This window comes from Ursus maritimus, unplaced genomic scaffold, assembly GCF_017311325.1.
Source record: "Ursus maritimus isolate PB19 unplaced genomic scaffold, ASM1731132v1 scaffold_25, whole genome shotgun sequence".
Lineage (NCBI taxonomy): Eukaryota > Metazoa > Chordata > Mammalia > Carnivora > Ursidae > Ursus > Ursus maritimus.
In genome coordinates this window covers 27,118,431-27,135,935 of record NW_024425008.1, presented here as the reverse complement: position 1 = coordinate 27,135,935, position 17,505 = coordinate 27,118,431, and the positions used below count along the sequence as shown (strand labels likewise).

At 44.8% G+C, this 17,505-nt stretch overlaps 1 protein-coding gene across 7 annotated transcripts in view; it reads left to right on the top strand.

The window, feature by feature from the left end:
• The first annotated feature begins 591 nt into the window (after positions 1–591).
• The window catches only part of DCAF4 (DDB1 and CUL4 associated factor 4), a 30,558-nt gene continuing 13,644 nt past the window's right edge, over positions 592–17,505 (top strand). For 2 of the 7 annotated variants that reach the window (XM_040641694.1, XM_040641692.1), the window contains exons 1-5: positions 592–716; positions 13,009–13,124; positions 14,193–14,289; positions 16,235–16,338; positions 16,724–16,881. In XM_040641694.1, coding sequence (XP_040497628.1) covers positions 13,046–13,124; positions 14,193–14,289; positions 16,235–16,338; positions 16,724–16,881 — 438 coding nt within the window. In that variant the 5' untranslated portion in view covers positions 592–716; positions 13,009–13,045. Of the gene's footprint in view, positions 717–12,966; positions 13,125–13,760; positions 13,955–14,192; positions 14,290–16,234; positions 16,339–16,723; positions 16,882–17,505 lie in introns of those variants that run through there. The other 5 variants (XM_040641693.1, XM_040641697.1, XM_040641695.1 and 2 more) reach the window with 5 other exon arrangements.

Genomic DNA, 17,505 nt, shown 5'->3' with positions numbered 1-17,505 from the left:
AAAACAGAACTAGACCTAGAAGTGACCCTCCATGACGACCCTTGAGGCCACGCTCCTCTGCACCTTGGATCCATACAGACCTCGGGTCAGCAGCCTCAGCCACCTGAGGTCACTGCCCAAGACGTCACCACCTGTTTTCTCTCATCTCAGAAACTCCTTTGTCTTTCCCACAGTAAAATCTTTCCTCCCCCCACGTCTCCGGTTTAAAGATAGTAACCCAGGACGGCGAGAGGACCACTCCGGGCTCGATCAGTTGCCTGCGGACAGAGAAGGTACCCGTTGCCGGGTCAGGTAACCACTTCTTCAGAAGAGTTCGCTCCCTCCGAGCTTCCGGTATCAGAACTCAGCCTTCTACCCTGCCCGGCCCCGCCCCCAACGCGCCCGGCCCCACCCCAAACTGCCTGACCACGCCCCAAAAATACTCGGCCCCGCCCGAGACTCGCCGGCCGACACGCGGCCCCCTCGCCTGGCCTGGGCGGAGCCGAGCTCCAATCTCCGCCCTCCCCCTAAGTCCATCCTATTGGTGTAGACAGTCAGAAGCCACGACCAATGAGAAGGAAAGGGCGGCCGCCTAGTCCTATCCGCTGCGACAACACAAAAAACGGACGCAACTAACTGGCAGACGCGACACCGTGGTCTTTCCGGGTCCTTCCACGCTTAGCCCGTACTCCTGCCGGTCCCGGCCCTGAGGAAGAGCCGGAAAGGACCCTCTAATAGTAAGTGTCTGCTGACGGCGGTGGCCATTGGCGTCGGTCCGGGGTCTGCTGCTGCTCCCCCCACAGAGCTCGGGGTGGGATGGGCCGTGGGGGGAAGGCTCGAGAAAGGGGCGGGGAGCAGCGGAGCACGTGGAACGCCGGCCTGACCGGGGCGTGGGTGGGGGGCTGGGCCGGCCAGCTCCGGGTGTACCGGCTCGTTGGGCGTGTACCGCCCGGCTCGTCCTGTCAGGTCGGTTCTGCGGCCGTAAACGGGGGGAGGTGAGGAGACCCCGAGTGTCGCCGCTCTGTGTCGGACTCGAAGGAGCGTTTTTTAAGCCCTGTTGCTGAAAGTGGCACACGATACCTGCCTCTGGCTGGACCGCGGAACCTTGGTGGCCGTTTCCCTGAAAGTTCAGGTTGTGAGAACAGCTAACGCACCTTGAGCGCGTACTGAGTGCTCCGCGCTATGCTGTTTTACAAGGCTTAACTAAGTTCTCCTCCCACCAGCCCTGTGAGGTAGGTAGGCGTACCTTTGTCAGACGCAGAAAGAGGCCTCGTGACGTTTCGCTGGCCCAAGGTAACTACGGAACTAGTCAGTGGCAGAGCTCCGGTTTGAACCCAGGCGTTCCGAGTTAACCTCTCGACGCCCGAGTTGCGTCTGAGCGAGAAAGCCGTGCCTTCGGGGTCCTGGAAGCCTTGTCGCGCCCCGCCCCCGCTGACCTCAGAAACCGTGGTACCACCCCCTTCCCCCGTCGGGTAATCTACAGCCCTTGTCTCGTAACTGAAACAGCAAGGAGGAAAGAAAACTGTGAAAACTTCCTGGAGGAAACAAAATTCCAAAACCCCAAAGTCTGGTTTTAAATAACAATGGAAATTACAATTGAGGAGGTGTTCTGTGGGTAACCAACCCCCGGGGCCTGACCAGCAGGGGTGGAATTCCTTTTCCGCCACTCTTTGTGTCCTGCTGGGTAAGATCCTTAGTCCTGGAAGCCTCAGTTTACTCATTTGTAAAAATAGTTAGAAAAACCAGCTCAAAGTGGGCATGGCAAGCTCCTTGTAGAGGCCATTTTGTATTCGACTTTACAAACCATTCAGCATTAGTATTTTCCATATTACAATCCAGTAGTTTATATAATCGTGATTACCCTGTTGGATGTTTCTCACTTTTAAATATTATAGTTCTGCAGTAGTAAATCTTTTTTGTTTTTGAGATATAATTCACATATGGTAAAATCCACCATTTTAAAGGGTACAGTTCAGTGGGTTTTGTAATATATTCACAAGGTTGTGTGACTAACACCACGATCTTATTCCAGAAAATTTTCATCACCCCAAAAAGAAACTCTGTGGCCCAGTGTGGCCCAGGCAACTCAGAGGAGCTTTGTTGGCCTCCAGGCCAAGTGTTGAGGCCCAGCTGCCAGGGTCTCCCAACCTGAGGTCTTGGGTGGGGGAGATGGAGCCTCTTCCCACCCTGAATTTCAGCCCTGGGCTGAAGCTAGGAGAGCCTGAGGCCTGCCGGCTCACAGCAGACTCCCAGCACACCTGCTGAGCAGAGATCCAGGTGGAGGCTGCCCCACAGCCCCCTGGCATGGGGTAGTAGGGGAGGCCTCTTGGGGGAGGGGGAGGGCTAGTTATCCAAGAAACTCTGGGATGTTCCAACCACAAGCCTTTGGGAGAACTGTGGGAAATCTTGGCCCTTCCTGTGGGGAGAACTGCCTGACTGTGAGGCCAAGCTGATTTCTGGGTGAGATCCCACGACTGGGCCTCTTACAGAGAGGGTCTGTATTTAAAGCAGGGTCTGAAAAACTCAGGAATTTGCCAAATTTCAGGATTATTGACGAGCTTGGAGCCAAAGGAGATGAACCTTTGAAAGCTCTTGCAACCAAGGTAAAAATGAAATGGAATGACTTCACAGCAACGGTAACATCAAGGAATGGAGACGCTAAATTGAATTAGAAAGGACAAGTCTGCAAACCCATCTATCTGATGGGCATGTTATTTCACGGGCAGAACCCAGTTACAGGCAGCTACAGTGGATGCTGTCCAAACAGCTTTCATCTGGAAAAAGCTATCGGCAGTTCTGAAAAGCAAAAAGCAAAGGATACCAGCACTGTACTTCAGTTTTATCACTATTGAAATTGTTTCACAGCAAAGAATTAGAGGTATACCTGCTGCCTATCAAAATGCACCCAAGGTTGATGAGGGATAGGTTTTTCAGAAGCTCTAGGTATCCACCACATTATCCACCTCATTTAGATAATGTAAGGATGTTACCCAAAGATCTCTCTCAGCCAGTAACTCCGGAAACCAACGGAAAAACTTTGGTGCCCTTTGAGGCCAAGTGCTCCATCCCCAGGAATCCCTAGCGGGCTGGACAAATCAAAAGCACAACTCCGGCTGGGTTTGCCAGCACTGTGGCCGAACAAACTCGGATCAATTCAGCACAAGAGAAGCCAGTAACTCAAGAGACCAGGATTTGGAAAAGAGAAAGAGAAATTTCTTTCCGGTGCCAGCAGCCAGAGGAGGTGGCAGGCTCAAGCCTTACCTGACCTCTCAGCCTGCAAGCTGGACACCTAGAGTTTTATAGGGAGAGGTTCAGAGGGGTACGTGCCAAAGAACAGACAGTGTGTGATCACAGGTGGGGGGGTCAGGTATGTGTGCATCACATGATCGTGGGCGGGGAGGGGATGTGTGGGATGTGGTCTTTCTAGGCATTCTGTTGTTATTCAGGCTTTTCTGGCCTGGTGGTTACGATGTTCTGGTCATTGCAAAACCTCTTCATCAATGCGTCAAGAAAGTATGATAAGAAATAAGAACAACAGGTTTCAGTTAGAGCTTGAGTTAGGCAGTCCTGTCTATTTCTGGTTTTAACTGTTGGGATCTGTAGTTAAGAGGGCTCACCGACAAGAACAAATTCAAATGCAGAGTTTCCTTTCCGAGATCACTGTCAGCTAAGTGTATATCTGCAACAGGATGGATATCCACCTGTCGACTAAGAAAGGGTCAACAAGCAGATGATTGAGATGTTACAGAAAAAAAATATTTTTCTTAAACTTGTTTCCATTTTCATCTTAAAATGACTCTGAATCCAGGATTACAGTGGTATCCCTTATTCAGGGGACACATTCCAAAACCCCCAGTGGATGCCTGAAACTATGGATAGTACCGAAACCTGTATATTCTGTTTTTTTCTTATACAAACATACCTGTGATTAAGTTTAATTCATAAATTAGGCACAGTAAGAGATGAACAACAATAACTGATAATAAAATAGAACACTTACAACAATAGACTGTGATAAAAGGTATGTGAACGTGATCTGTCTCAAAATCTTACTGTACTGTACTCACCTTTTTTGTGATAATGTGAGATGATAAAATGCCTGTGCGATGAGACGACATGTAGACACTGGGACACAGCATGAGGCTGTTATTGATCTCCTGAGGATACATCCGGAGGACGATCATATGCTTCTGGATCTGATGGAGGATAACTGTACCCGGGGGAAGTGAAACTGGGGGTCAGGGGTCTGCTGGACTGAATTGTAGAACTTCATACTGGCTTGCTATGTTAAACCTCAAAACGAAATGCTACTGAAAATAGGGGAAAAAAATAAAGGATGTTTGTGCTGACCTAAAGTGAAGGTTTTTTTGCGGGGGTTTTGTTTTGTTTTGTTTTTAAGATTTTATTTATTTATTTGACAGAGAGCCAGCCAGCGAGAGAGGGAACACAAGCAGGGGGAGTGGAAGAGGAAGAAACAGGCTCCCAGCAGAGGAGCCTGATGTGGGGCTCGATCCCAGGACTCTGGGATCACGCCCTGAGCCAAAGGCAGACGCTTAACAACTGAGCCACCCAGGTGCCCCTAAAATGAAGGTTTTAAAAAATATTACATACCCAGTCATTTTAACCTCTTACCTTGTGATATGTGGTCTTTTTGTATAATCCCCTCCACCACCACCACCTCCTTTTTTTTTTTTTTTTTTTTTTTAGGATTATGGATTTCAGAGTGTCTCATTATTGCACTATTCCTGGTTGGAAGTGTATAGTAAATAGATAACAGAAACCAAAAAATCTATAATTCCAGTTAACTTCTTTTAGGTCAGCTCCAGAAAAGGATCCTATCTAGTTGTTCTGATTAAAAAATTCTGTTTCATCAGGCACCTGGGTGGCTCAATCGGTGAAGCATCCAACTCTTGATTTTAGCTCAGGTCATGATCTCATGGTTGTGAGATCAAGCCCCTCATTGGGCTCAGTGCTGGGCATGGAGCCTGCGTAAAGATTCTCTCTCTCCCTCTGCCCCTCACCCTCCCCACCCTTAAAAAAAATTCTATTTCATGATGCAGTAAGTAAAAAGACAAGGTGGGTTTTTTTTTTTTACCTTTTACTGAAACATGAAGTCTCATCATTTGATCTGTATATTTACCTTTCAGTAAGTGTGTAATCAAACAGAATAAAGGAAATACGGTACTAGTGTATCAGTGTTTTATGAATGCACAGGGATAAATCTTAGTTTAAATAAAAGTCACATTCAACCTGATTCTCGTTTTAAAACAAAACTGCTGGGGCACCTGGGTGGCTCGGTCATTAAGCATCTGCCTTCGGCTCAGGTCATGATCCCAGCATTCTGGGATCGAGCCCCGCATTGGGCTCCCTGCTCAGCGGGAAGCCTGCTTCTCCCTCTCCCACTCCGCCTGCTTGTGTTCCCTCTCTTGCTGCCTCTCTCTCTGTCAAATAAATAAAATCTTTTAAAAAAAAAACAAAAAGACACAAAACAAAACTGCTGTCATACTAAAGTGTTATATATGTGACTATTGCTTTTGGTACCAAAGCTAGTAATTTAGTGGCATGTTGCCTATGAAAACATAAACAGGTACACATGGATCATCATAAATCACTTAAAATTCTATAAAATTTTTACTAAGCTATCACCTAGATAATGAAAGGATTTAACAGTGACTCTTATTCTTAAAATATGAAACAATTAAATCAGAGCCTTTATCAACTAACTTGGGATGACTGGGAAAAGCACTTACTCATAACAGAAAAATAAACTTCCCAAGAAGCTCCTTTCAAAAAGAATCTTTGGGGGTGGAGGTATCTTTGTGCCAGTTAGTCACTCCCCATTCTCTGCCTTCTCTTCCCCTACTCCCAGTCCCCTGGAAACCACCTCTTCCTCCCCCCTCTCTTCCCCATCTCTCTGTATCTGGATTTGCCTATTCTGGAGGTTTCATGTACATTGATTCATACAATATGTGGCCTTTTGTGTCATCCTTTTGTGTCTGGCTTCTTTCACTTAGCATAATATTTTCAAGATTTGTCCACATTGTAGCATGCATCAGTACTTCACTCTTCCTGGTTGAACTCTGTTGTGCACATGTGGCACATTTTGTTTATCCGTTCATCAGTTGATGGAAATTTGGCTTCTCTCTACTTTGGGGCAATTATGAATAATGCTGCTATGAATGGTACTGTCCAAATTTTTATATAGCCATGTTTTCATTTCTGCTGGTTTTGCTAGGTCACTTAGGTAACTGTTGAACCTTTTAAGGAACTGCCAAACTGTTTTCCAAAGTGTCTGCAGCATTTTCCCTTCCACCAGCAATGTATGAAGTTTCTCCACATCCTCACCAATACTTGTTGTTACCTGCTTTTTTTTATTGTAGCCACCCTCATAGGTATGAAGTGGTATCTTATTGTGGTTTTGATTTGCATCTACTTAGTGACTAATGATGTTAAGCATCTTTTCAGATTCTAAGTAGCCATTTGTATGTCTTTGAAAAAATGTCTTTTAGATTTTTTTATTATTATTTAATTGGGTTATTTTTGCTGTTGTTTATATATTCCGGAAACCAGATCTTTATCAAATATATGATTTTAAAATAATTTTCTTGGGGCACCAGGGTGGTTCAGTCGGTTAAGCACCTAACTCTTGATTTCGGCACAGGACATGATCTTGGAATCCTGAGATCGAGCCCTGTGTTGGGCTCTGCACTCAGTGGTGAGTCTGCTTGAGATTCTTTCTCTCCCTCACTTCTCCCCTACTTGCACACATGCAAGTAAATAAATCTTTTAAAAATGCAAAAATAATTTTCTTCCATTTTGTGAGTTGTCTTTTCACTTTTTTTTTTTTTTTTTTGCTTTTCCCTTTTCTAGTAATGCCCTTTGATGCACACAAGTTTTTTAATTTTGATGAAGTCCAGTTTTTTTCTTGTGCTTCAGGTGTTCTAAGGAACCATTACTTAATCTTAAGTAATTTATACCTTTATTTTCTTCTAAGAGTTTCATAGTTTTAGGGGCACCTCGGTGGCGCAGTCAGTTAAGCGTCTAACTCTTGGTTTCAGCTTGGGTCATGATCTCAGGATTGTGAGATTGAGCCCTGTGTGGAGCTCTGTGCTCAGCGTGGAGTCTACTTGGGATTCTTTCTACCCCTCCTGTTCATGCTTGCTCTCTCTCTTTCTCTCTAAAGTAAATCTCTCTTTTTTTTTTAAGTTTTATAATTTTAGATATTGGATCCATTAGAGTTAATTTTTATGTATGATGTGAAGTAGGGATCCAAATTCATTCTTTGGCAGGTGGATATCCAGTTGTCCTAGCAATTGAAAATACTATTCTTTTCCCCACTGAATAGTCTTGGCACCTTTCTCAAAAATCAGTTTGGGGGCTCCTGGCTGGCTCAATCAGTAGAGCACATGACTCTTAATCTCAGGGTCATCAGTTCAAGCCCTACATTGGGTGTTGAGCCCACTTAAAATAAAATTTTTTAAAAAATCAATTGGCCAGAGATATTGTGGGCTTATTTCTGCACTCTCAGTTCTGCTCCAATGATCTATATTTCTGTCCTTGTGCCACTACCATGTTGTCTTGATTACTGTAACTTTGGGGTAAGTTTTGAAATTGGGAAGTGTGAGTCCTCCAAATTTGTTCTTTCTCAAGACTTTTTTACTATTCTGGGCCCCTTGCCATTTCCATATGAATTTTAGGATCAGCTTGTCCGTTTCTCCAAAACTAGCCATTGGAATCTTGATAGGGATTGCATTAAATCTATAGATCAATTTGGAGGCCATCTTAAATTTTCCAATTCCTGACATGGATGTTTTTCCATTTATTTAGGTCCTCTTTAATTGCTTTCATAGCGTTTTATACTTTAAATATAAATTACCTTATTATATGTATTCCTAAGTAATTTATTATTTTTTATTTTATTTTTATTTTATTTTTGATGTTACTGTAAATAGAATTGTTTTCTCTAATTTCACTTTCAGATTGTATCCTGCAACCTTGTTGGGTTTTTTTTAAGATTTTATTTATTTATTATTTATTTCAGAAAGAGATAGCAAGAGAGAGCGCATAGGGAAGAGAGGGAGGAGCAGCCCCCCCCCCCATCAAGGAGCCTGATGAGGGACTTAATCTCAGGACCCTGGGATCATGACCTGAGCCGAAGGCAGACGCCCAACCATCTGAGCCACCCAGGCGTCCCTGTATCCTGCAACCTTTTTTAACTCATGTATCATCTCTAATAGTTTTACTGTGGATTCTTTAGGATTTTCCGTATATAAGATCATGCCATCTACAAATAGAAGTAGTTTTACTTTTTCTTTTCCTGTTTGAGTGCCTTTTATTTCTCGTTCTTAACTAGTTTGCCCTGGCTAGAACTTCCAGTACAGTGTTGAATAGAAGTGGTGAGAACAGATATCTTTGTCTCGTTCCGGGCTTGCACTTTTCACCATTAAGTATGATGTTAGCTTTGGGTTTCTTGTAGATGCCCTTTATCAAGTTGAGGAAGTTACCTTCTATTCCTAGTTTTTAATCATGAGAGGCCACTGGATTTTACCCAATGCTTTTTCTGCATATTGAGATAATCACATGGGGTTTTCCCCTACATTTATTCTATTAATACACTGTATTACATTGATTGATCTTCCTATATTGAATCAACCTTATATTCCTGGGATAAAACCTGCTTGCTTATGGTGTATAATCCTTTTTATATGTTTCTGGATTTGGTTTGTTAGCATTTTGTGTGTCTGTGTCATAGGTATATTGATAAATAGTTTCTTGTGATGTCTTTGGTTTTGGAGCAGGGTGATACTGGCCTCATAAAGTGATTGGAAAGTTGTAGTAATTTTTATAATCTTTTGGATTGTTTTTTTAGGATCGATTCCCCCAAAAAAAGCTTGTACATTTTTAAGTTACTTGATAAGTATTGTCTGGTCATTTTCCAAAATGTTAAATCATGTTTATTTGTTGGAGATTAACATTGTTTTTCCAAAATAATGGTCTTTCAGAATTTATTTTTCTTTACTCTTTCAAGTACTTAAAAGATTCTCAGAAAGGCAAAGCCAAGCCCAGCCTTTCACAACACATATTACTTAATACCTGCCTGGCAGAGCAGCTCCAAAGGAGCTGGGATTCAGCATTTCATCCAGCAAATTGTTTGCACTTCTATGAAGAATAGAGTTTCTCCACTTCAGTACTATTTGGGGCTGGATTAATTCATTGTAGGGGACCATCTTGTGTATTGTAAGATGGTTAGCATCAATGGCTTCTTTTCACTAAATGACAATAGCAGCTACCACCAGTCTCACCCCCTCACCCCCAAGTTGTGACCAACAAAAATGTCTCCAGACATTGCCAAATTGTCCCCGTTAAGAAACGCTGATCTAGGGGCGCCTGGGTGGCTCAGTCATTAAGCGTCTGCCTTCGACTCAGGGTGTGATCCCGGTGTTCTGGGATCGAGCCCCACGTCGGGCTCCTCTGCTCAGAGCCTGCTTCTTCCTCTCCCACTCCCACTCCGCCTGCTTGTGTTCCCTCTCTCGCTGGCTGTCTCTCTCTCTGTCAAATAAATAAATAAAATCTTTAAAAAAAAAAAAGAAACGCTGATCTAAAAACTGATATGTGTTGGATTTCCTATTAACTATCCAATAAATTTATCTCTAATTTTGAATTCAGTGCCTTGCTATATATTTGGCTTTGGATCTACATTTGTCTGAGTCTTTGTCACCATGTGTTGATGACTTTCAAATCTATATCCTTAACCATGTTTCCTCGATGGATTCCTAGAGCTTGTTTACAGTTTCCTGCCTTGGTGTTCTACAGGCATCTTGAGATTGGTTTTTCAAAACGAGACTGATTCTCTTCTGTCCCCCAAACTGTTCTTCTTCCTTTATTCTTGGTCTCCCAGGTCAGGACCCTACCAGTCAGTTCACTTCTCTGTCTCCACCTCTCCCGTGAGATTCACTGCCTGAGTCTTTCTAAATTTCTAAATCCTTTCTAAATTTCTAGATCCTCTGTCCTAAGTGTCACTTCCATAGTGGGCAGATTCATCTCACCTCGCTTGCTGCAGCAGTCCTTAACTTCCAGCTTATTCTCTCTGCTGCCTCTGAAGTGCCCTTTCCAACATGCATGTCTACTCCTGTCAGAGCCCTCATGGGCTGGCCCTGCCTACCTTTCCAACTCCATCCCCCAGTCCCCGTACTTTAGGCTCTGGCCATACCAAACTGCTTGCAGGCCCCTTGCCTCATGCCCTTGCCTGACGCTCATTCTTCCAGCTGCAGTTCAAACTCTGTCTCTCCTCCAGCCCTTCCACTCAAAGAATGACTCTCATCTTCTGCTACACCTGGAGAGACCTGGGTCTTCACTTAGGAGGCACTGCAGGAATTGGTTCATACGTCTGTGTCCCTGGTGATCAGATAGTGTCTGGAGAATGGGAACCACAGTTTCTTTATCTCTGCCTGCTCGCCAGGTCCAGAGGGCACTCTGTAAATCTGTGTTGAATAGCGAATGAAAATGCCTGGAGCAGGGGCGCCTGGGTGGCACAGTGGTTAAGCGTCTGCCTTTTGCTCAGGGCGTGATCCCAGCGTTATGGGATCGAGCCCCACATCAGGCTCCTCCACTATGAGCCTGCTTCTTCCTCTCCCACTCCCCCTGCTGTGTTCCCTCTCTCGCTGGCTGTCTCTATCTCTGTCAAATAAATAAATAAAATCTTTAAAAAAAAAAAAAGAAAAGAAAATGCCTGGAGCAGAAAGGGGCTACCTGGGATTTTAAAGTAGCTGTGGGGTTGTTTTGGTTTGTTTTTTGTTTAGTTCAGTGAGCTAAACAAGTTCAGTGAGAACCAACTAGGTCATGGGTGCCAAGAACGGAAGGAACAAGGCAAGATCTTTGCTTAGAGAATTCACATTACATCTAATATGAGATGGGAGTACAAAGTTTAGCACAGAGTGATAAGGGCAAGCATAATTCATAAAGTAGATACTGCGAATGAACTGGGTCTGCATTCGGGGAAGACACCGTCCCCACCCCTGAAATAGGCGGCTTCATTTTTTTTATTATTAACATATAACGTAGTATTTGTTTCAGGGGTACCTGTCTGTGACTCATCAGTCTTACACAATACACAGCATTCACCGTAACACATAAACCTCAGTTTGTTTCCTGAGATTAAGAGTCTCTTATGGTTTGTTCCCTCTCTGGTTTCGTCTTGTTTCATTTTTTTCTTCTCTTCCCTATGATCCTCTGCCTTGCTTCTCAAATTCCAGTCGTTGAGATCATATGATAACTGTCTTTCTCTGATTGACTTTGAAACAGGCTTCTTAAAAGTATGAAAAGGTATCATTTCATCCCACTCTAATCCTTTCTGTGTTCAGTCAACTTCTATTTACTTTGACTTTTTTAAAATGACTTTGGCTTGATCATGCTTATTAAATCAGTTAACGTCGTCAGCCTCTCCTTGTGTTGCAGTACCTGACCCTGTGCTTGTGTGATTGAGTGGTTTAGAAATGTTCCAAAATCAGTCCTCACCAGTTTTTTCATTATTTACTATGTCCTTGATTTTGTGCCCCTCTTTTGAGGATAATGGTGCAGGAATCCCATGCTCCTGCCTCCTGATCTGAAGCCTTTGACTTACCATAACATGTGTTCTTCACTGTAGTCCTGCAGTATTTCATAATTAAAGCAAACTGGAGTCCTATGTACAGAATATACAATCTAGAGAAATTTTTATCGTTTTATAGAGTTCCTAATAATAATCTCTAGGTCAATATGGCTTCTTTTTCTTACTAGTTTTCTTAACAGTGGCCCTACCTATTTCCCTTCCTCTGCATAGTGCCTCTTAGCTTGTAACTTAACTAGTTAGTAAATACAACTTTATTCTTAAAGATTAAGGTAATTGATCCTTAGGGAAGCCCTTGCATGTGGTGTCCAGGAGCCATGAAAGTGGGTTGCTTAGGAAAATGAATGAAGTTATTATACTGTTAGGAGTGAGGGTGGCAGTGGTTATTTACAGAGAAGGGAAATATGGATAGGTAAAAGAGCAGACAGGGAATTAGGGAGAGATTATGGGCTCTGAACCTGCTTCGTCTGCTGTCACTGTGGAAGTCGGAGGTGGCCGTAGAAGAAGTTGATGCCAGGAGGGATGCTAGGGATTGGAGATGAACCTGTGTTGGCAGGTGAGATGGTATAAGTATGAAAAGAAAAGGATCTAGGACAGAATAATAGAAGACAGACACAGGGCAAGTGACCCAGGAGAAACCAGAGAAGGATGAGTTTGACAAGTAAGAGGAAAACCAAGAGAAAGATATTCCAGAAGCCAAAGGAAGAGTGAAGCTTCATGGCATCACATGTTTTAGGATTAAGGGCTAAATAAAAAAAGACCACTACCTTTGGCAGGTAGGGGGATCATGAGTTAAATACCTCACAAGAGCATGTTAGCAGAAAGGCGAGGGAGGAGGCCTGACTGCGGTGGATTGAGGAGTGACTGGGAAACCAGCGGTGGGATGTGGACACACAGACCACGTGCTCAGTGTATCCTCTTCCTTTTGGGTCGGAGATGGAGCACATACAAATGAAAACCTGAGCGTGTCCATAAGGTGAGGTAGGGACAGAGGAAATTGGTTAAACATATGGGAGCAGGTGTCCGCAGGGTCTGAGAAGGAACGACAGCAATAACCAGGTTGGATGGGTTTGCCAGGAAAAGGCACAAGGACGCCTGTTTCTCCAAGACAAGAGGGAAGACCATTGGAAATACTAAAGGCAGATATTTGTGAAAGGGAAGGGAGAGAAGTTGGGAGTATTCTACCTGGCAACGTCTCTCCTCTCCGTGAGGTAGGGAGCTATGCTAGCAAGTAAGGGGGACTGGAAGAAAGTGGGAAGGGATATTAGGACAAGGTCAACACCCTGAGTTGTCAGGAGTGACTCCGACTAAGAATAATTACAGTAGTTTAGTTCATCAGAGGATGAAAACGAGACATTTATGACGGCTCCACCTCGGCACAGCTACCTGCCTTGCTTCAGTGGTGCTTATCAATTCCGGCACAGGACTGGAGAGCGTCTGTGCAAGTAATCCAAGTTGTGGATGGCCCCATGGGGGAGCCGACTGACTGTCTGGAGCAAGCAAACTGAGGACCTTGTTACAGAATGCACAAAATGTTTGGGTAAGTACTGGACCAGGAGTCCAGCCTTCTGGTGCTCTGATGCCAACAAGCATTCCCCACTCAGAAGAAGTTGGGAAATAACGGCAGATAGTTTTCTCATCTATTCTTTGGTTTCATTCATCCCTAGAAATGTTTTTCTAGTTTTGTTATGGCATTTGAATGTGGTTTTTAAGTATATTCAATAAAAAATAGATAAATAAAAGCATATTCAGTAAGATGTCATCACTGTCTCCTATGAGTGGGGGGAAAATCAGGCGTTGGGAAAGCATGGAACTCACAGCAGCTGGCCCGTGTACCATAGTTTGGTCTTTTTAATAAAGAACTCTTGATGTGATTCCCAACGTTGAAACTGGCGACTGATATTCAGGCTATACAAGATAAGACTTGAAAAAGCCCCTTGAAATATTATGGCAATATCAGTAAGAAGTGTTTTTATCTCATTCTTTATTTTAAAAAAATGCATGTGCACATCTGTCCCTTTAACAGCTTGCATACTTCAGGAAGCTAAAACCTTTACAAAGCATGTTGAGAAGTCCTACACACTGGCCCTTGTTTAACTGTGTTCACAGTTTTCCCTGCTCAGTACTGGAATTGTGTAGGAGAAAGTGTTCACTATCAACTATTCTCTATGAATAGGGATGTGTGTGGATTGAAAGAAAAACTATATGCTCTGGTGTTATCTGGTAAAGGAAAGAAAGAAGAATAACCTAAGAGTTCTCATGCCAGCCTCAACTGCCATCTAAAGTAATTACAAGAATCTGTCATCACCTCACACAGTGACTCAAGGAACCAGAGGTCGGCAGATTGGCAGGCCAGGTGTCAACTGTGAGGTAAGGACTGCAGCCAGAGAAGTGGCTCCGGAAGCCTGGGGTTTCATCGCTGTCTCCACCTGGAGGCAGCCCTTAGAGGTGAGGCTTGCTGTGGTGGCTCTGGTGAGAACCCCAGTTGGGTCATCCACTTGCCTAGCTCCGAGCATGAGGAAACTATGAAGAAGCAAACAGAAAAGCACGTGCATGCACGCGGACACACACATTTGTTCGTAAACTTGCTTTTTTTTTTCTCTTTTAGCAGCAGAAATGCATAAAAACAGCTGGCAGAATAGAAGACGTGGGAGAAGGAGCCACCAGCAGAACCCTTGGTTCAGACAACAGGGTTCTGAAGAGAGGCAAGTGCTGCTGCCCGGGGCCACTCGAGCCCTGTGGCGGCCTGAGGTGTGCGGGAGTCACCAGGGCTCTCACCGCAACGCAGGGGAGGCCGCTGCTGCAAGTCAGCCTGCCTGCCGCACTTGGAGTGGTGAGGAGATACGGCCACGCTCTTCTTTCTTTTCAGAGTGACCGTGACCTCTGGCCCGAGCATTAGCCAGAGGCTTAGAAGTAGACAGTATCAGATAGAACTGGAGAGCTGTTTTTCTAGTTTGCAGACTTTTTCTGTCTCCCTTATTTCCCAGCCAATGAAAATAGCTTTCTGGAGACCTAATTTCATTAATTCAGTCAACATCTAAGTCAACATCATGTACCCGCTACCCAGCTTAGAAAGTAAAACCTAGTCTATACTGAGTTAGTCCCCAGTGCAAACATTTTCCATTCTCAACTTACTCTTCTTATGGCCAGAAGTCCTGTTGGCCCTGGACTGTGAACCAGTGTCCCCTCCTGGTGTGAGCGTGTTATCTCGTGCTGAGACTAGATTGTATTTCCTTCGTGCTGAGTCTGCATCACAAGAGGCCAGCATTCCAATTTTAAAACTCTTCCACACTTCAGACCTCCTCCTAAAATGGACAGATTTCTAGCTACAGGGTCAGAAGATGACAAATACCAAGATGCTTCTCTAGAACAGATGAACCTAAACGGTAACAAAAACCATCAAAACGTGCAAAGAACCAGGACTTCGGAATTAGGAGGTCCGGATTTAACACTTTGCCTTCTCCTATGTGAATTTGTGCAAGTTACTTAATCACTGAGTCACTCTTGTACAAAAGAGAGCTAATACTTACGAGTTTGCGTACTGCATGGAAAGCCTCTGATGGGCTGCTTGCCTCTGAGTAGGCCCTTCATACATGGTGGGCCTCATTAGTGCAGAATAAGATCTATTACTCTAAGCCGGAGTCGCAGACTTGACCCATATTGTAGAACAATCAGGACAGTGCCCAGTGTTTATATGTTTTTTAAGGAGAACCATGGATACTTTCTGGGCCCCAGGCCTTCCCACAAGAGTACAACATGTAGCAAAATGTGATCTGTGCAAGAAGAGAGTCTCAACTCTGCTCTGGCAGAGTCATGTGGAAACACACTGGGCAGCCACCTTCTGGGCTCTGTGTGGAAAGAATGGAGCAGCAGTCTTTGGGCTAGAAATGCAGACATTTGTCGTGACACTTAATCCTTCCTCCTCTTGCTGCTGATCACGCATGAGCTGCCGCAGAAAGCTCCGGGCCATAAAAAGGGAGAATAAATAATTTTTCTGAAACTTCATAGTTAGTATTTAGAGACAAAAGAGAAAGTTCTTTCATTCCTTCAGCCTAGTTATTCAATTTGTATTCCTTTGCGGGATGGGGAGGAAGTTCTTGATTTTAAAGCAGATTTTGTCAGGATTCTAAAATTAGGTGTTTTGCTCTATCATTATATCCTTCAGCCTGTAATTGCCACAGAAGCTGCTTCTGGCTTTGCAAATCAAGTGTTTAAACCATGGCTGTATCCCAGTATTAACTGAGCAAATCGCCTCTGTGCCTTGAACCCCAGTTTCCCCATCGGTAAGGTGGTATGGCCAAGTAAAATTTAAACACTTTGTACTGCTAAATCCAGTAAAGAATAAAATGCACCTGGCCTTGTAACTGCTACTGACCTCACAAAATGCTCAAGTGAGGAGATAAGGAAAGGGAATTACTGTGTCACATATCCTGTTAAGGATGAGGAACCAAAACCTTGTCCTAAATTTTGTGTATTTGTAGTAGGTAAACTGCTTTCAAGGAGAAGGGAGAGATCAGGGCTCCCAAGTAATCAGAAGGGTCAGAGGGCTGGGGTGCAGGCCATGGAACTGATCTCTGCAGGATCCCACAGTCAGAGAATAACTGGGACTCACGCGCTTCACTGCGAGTTACCATGACTGTGTGTCAACAGGGGTAACTCAGTGGCACAGCAAAGCTCACAGGATTCTGGCCACGTCGGCGATGACGAGGCCCCATCGACCTCATCCGGCACAGCTGGGAGTTCTTCCGTGCCAGGTGAGGCTGTCTGTTGGACAGTAGTCCTCCTGTGGCCCTGCCTGTGGGGAAAGATGAGACCTTGTCCTGCCTCACCATCTGGTTACAGCTGCTTGGGGTGCCCTTCTCAGCCCTGTCTTCGCTTGCGTGTGGGTACACTCCGTGTGTGTCACCAGCCCATTCCTGGCTTATAGGACATTCTGGAGCAAATTGAAACACTAAACATCCCGACTGTGTCAGGAACGGGGATCCTGAGGCAGACGACTCCCCATCATGGGCACAGGATGGTGACTGACAACATTAGCCCACCTCCTGCCCCTCAGAACAGACGGGCCTTTGGGTTTCTTTGTGGGTGGGTCAGTGCAGTGTTCTAAGTTGAAGTGGATTTCATTTCTTTTGACTAAAGATCTGCCAGGGTATTACTTTGACCCAGAAAAGAAACGCTACTTCCGCTTGCTTCCTGGACATAACAACTGCAACCCCCTCACGAAGGAGGGCATCCGGCAGAAGGAGATGGAGAGCAAAAGGCTGCAGCTGCTGGAAGAAGAAGACAAGCAGAAAAAGGTGGGCTCCACACTCCTGGTGGCCACCCTGTCCCCTCGACTGGTGACAGGAGGTGCCGGTTAGCTGCCCCTAGAACACTTAGCATGGTGCCCTTGAGGAAACATGGCGTCGAGCTCCCCCATAGGAATCTGATGAAGAGAATAAGAACAAGCAAGAAATCTCCCACTGCCCCTTTTCTTACCTGCAAAATTTCATCAGTGATTCTCACGTCTTGTCCTTCCCTGGAGGAATCTTGGGAAGTGGCATGATACAGTTTCAGTAACCGTGTATCTTAAATAGAAAACCATGGTGTGTGGTGTGGACATAAGGATTTCCTGCATCTCTTCTGGGGATTAGATGCTAGGACATTTCAGTGGTTTACGGGGGCCCCGGGGTCACCACAGGTCAAACAGGAAGCATGGTGAAGACCTGAGTGACCCGGGCTGTCCTTGAGCTCACTCGCAGGCTGGCTTCATCTCCTCACCTGGTTCTCCAGGAAATTGACGGGGAGCTTAGACGTGGGCACCAGGCCAGCTTTCCAGCTCATGTGTGCCTTCTTGTGACAGACTTTTCCTCTTGCCAAAGAGAGGAGACTGTCAGATCTCTATACATGTAATTTCTGCCAACTTAGTACACCTGCTTCTT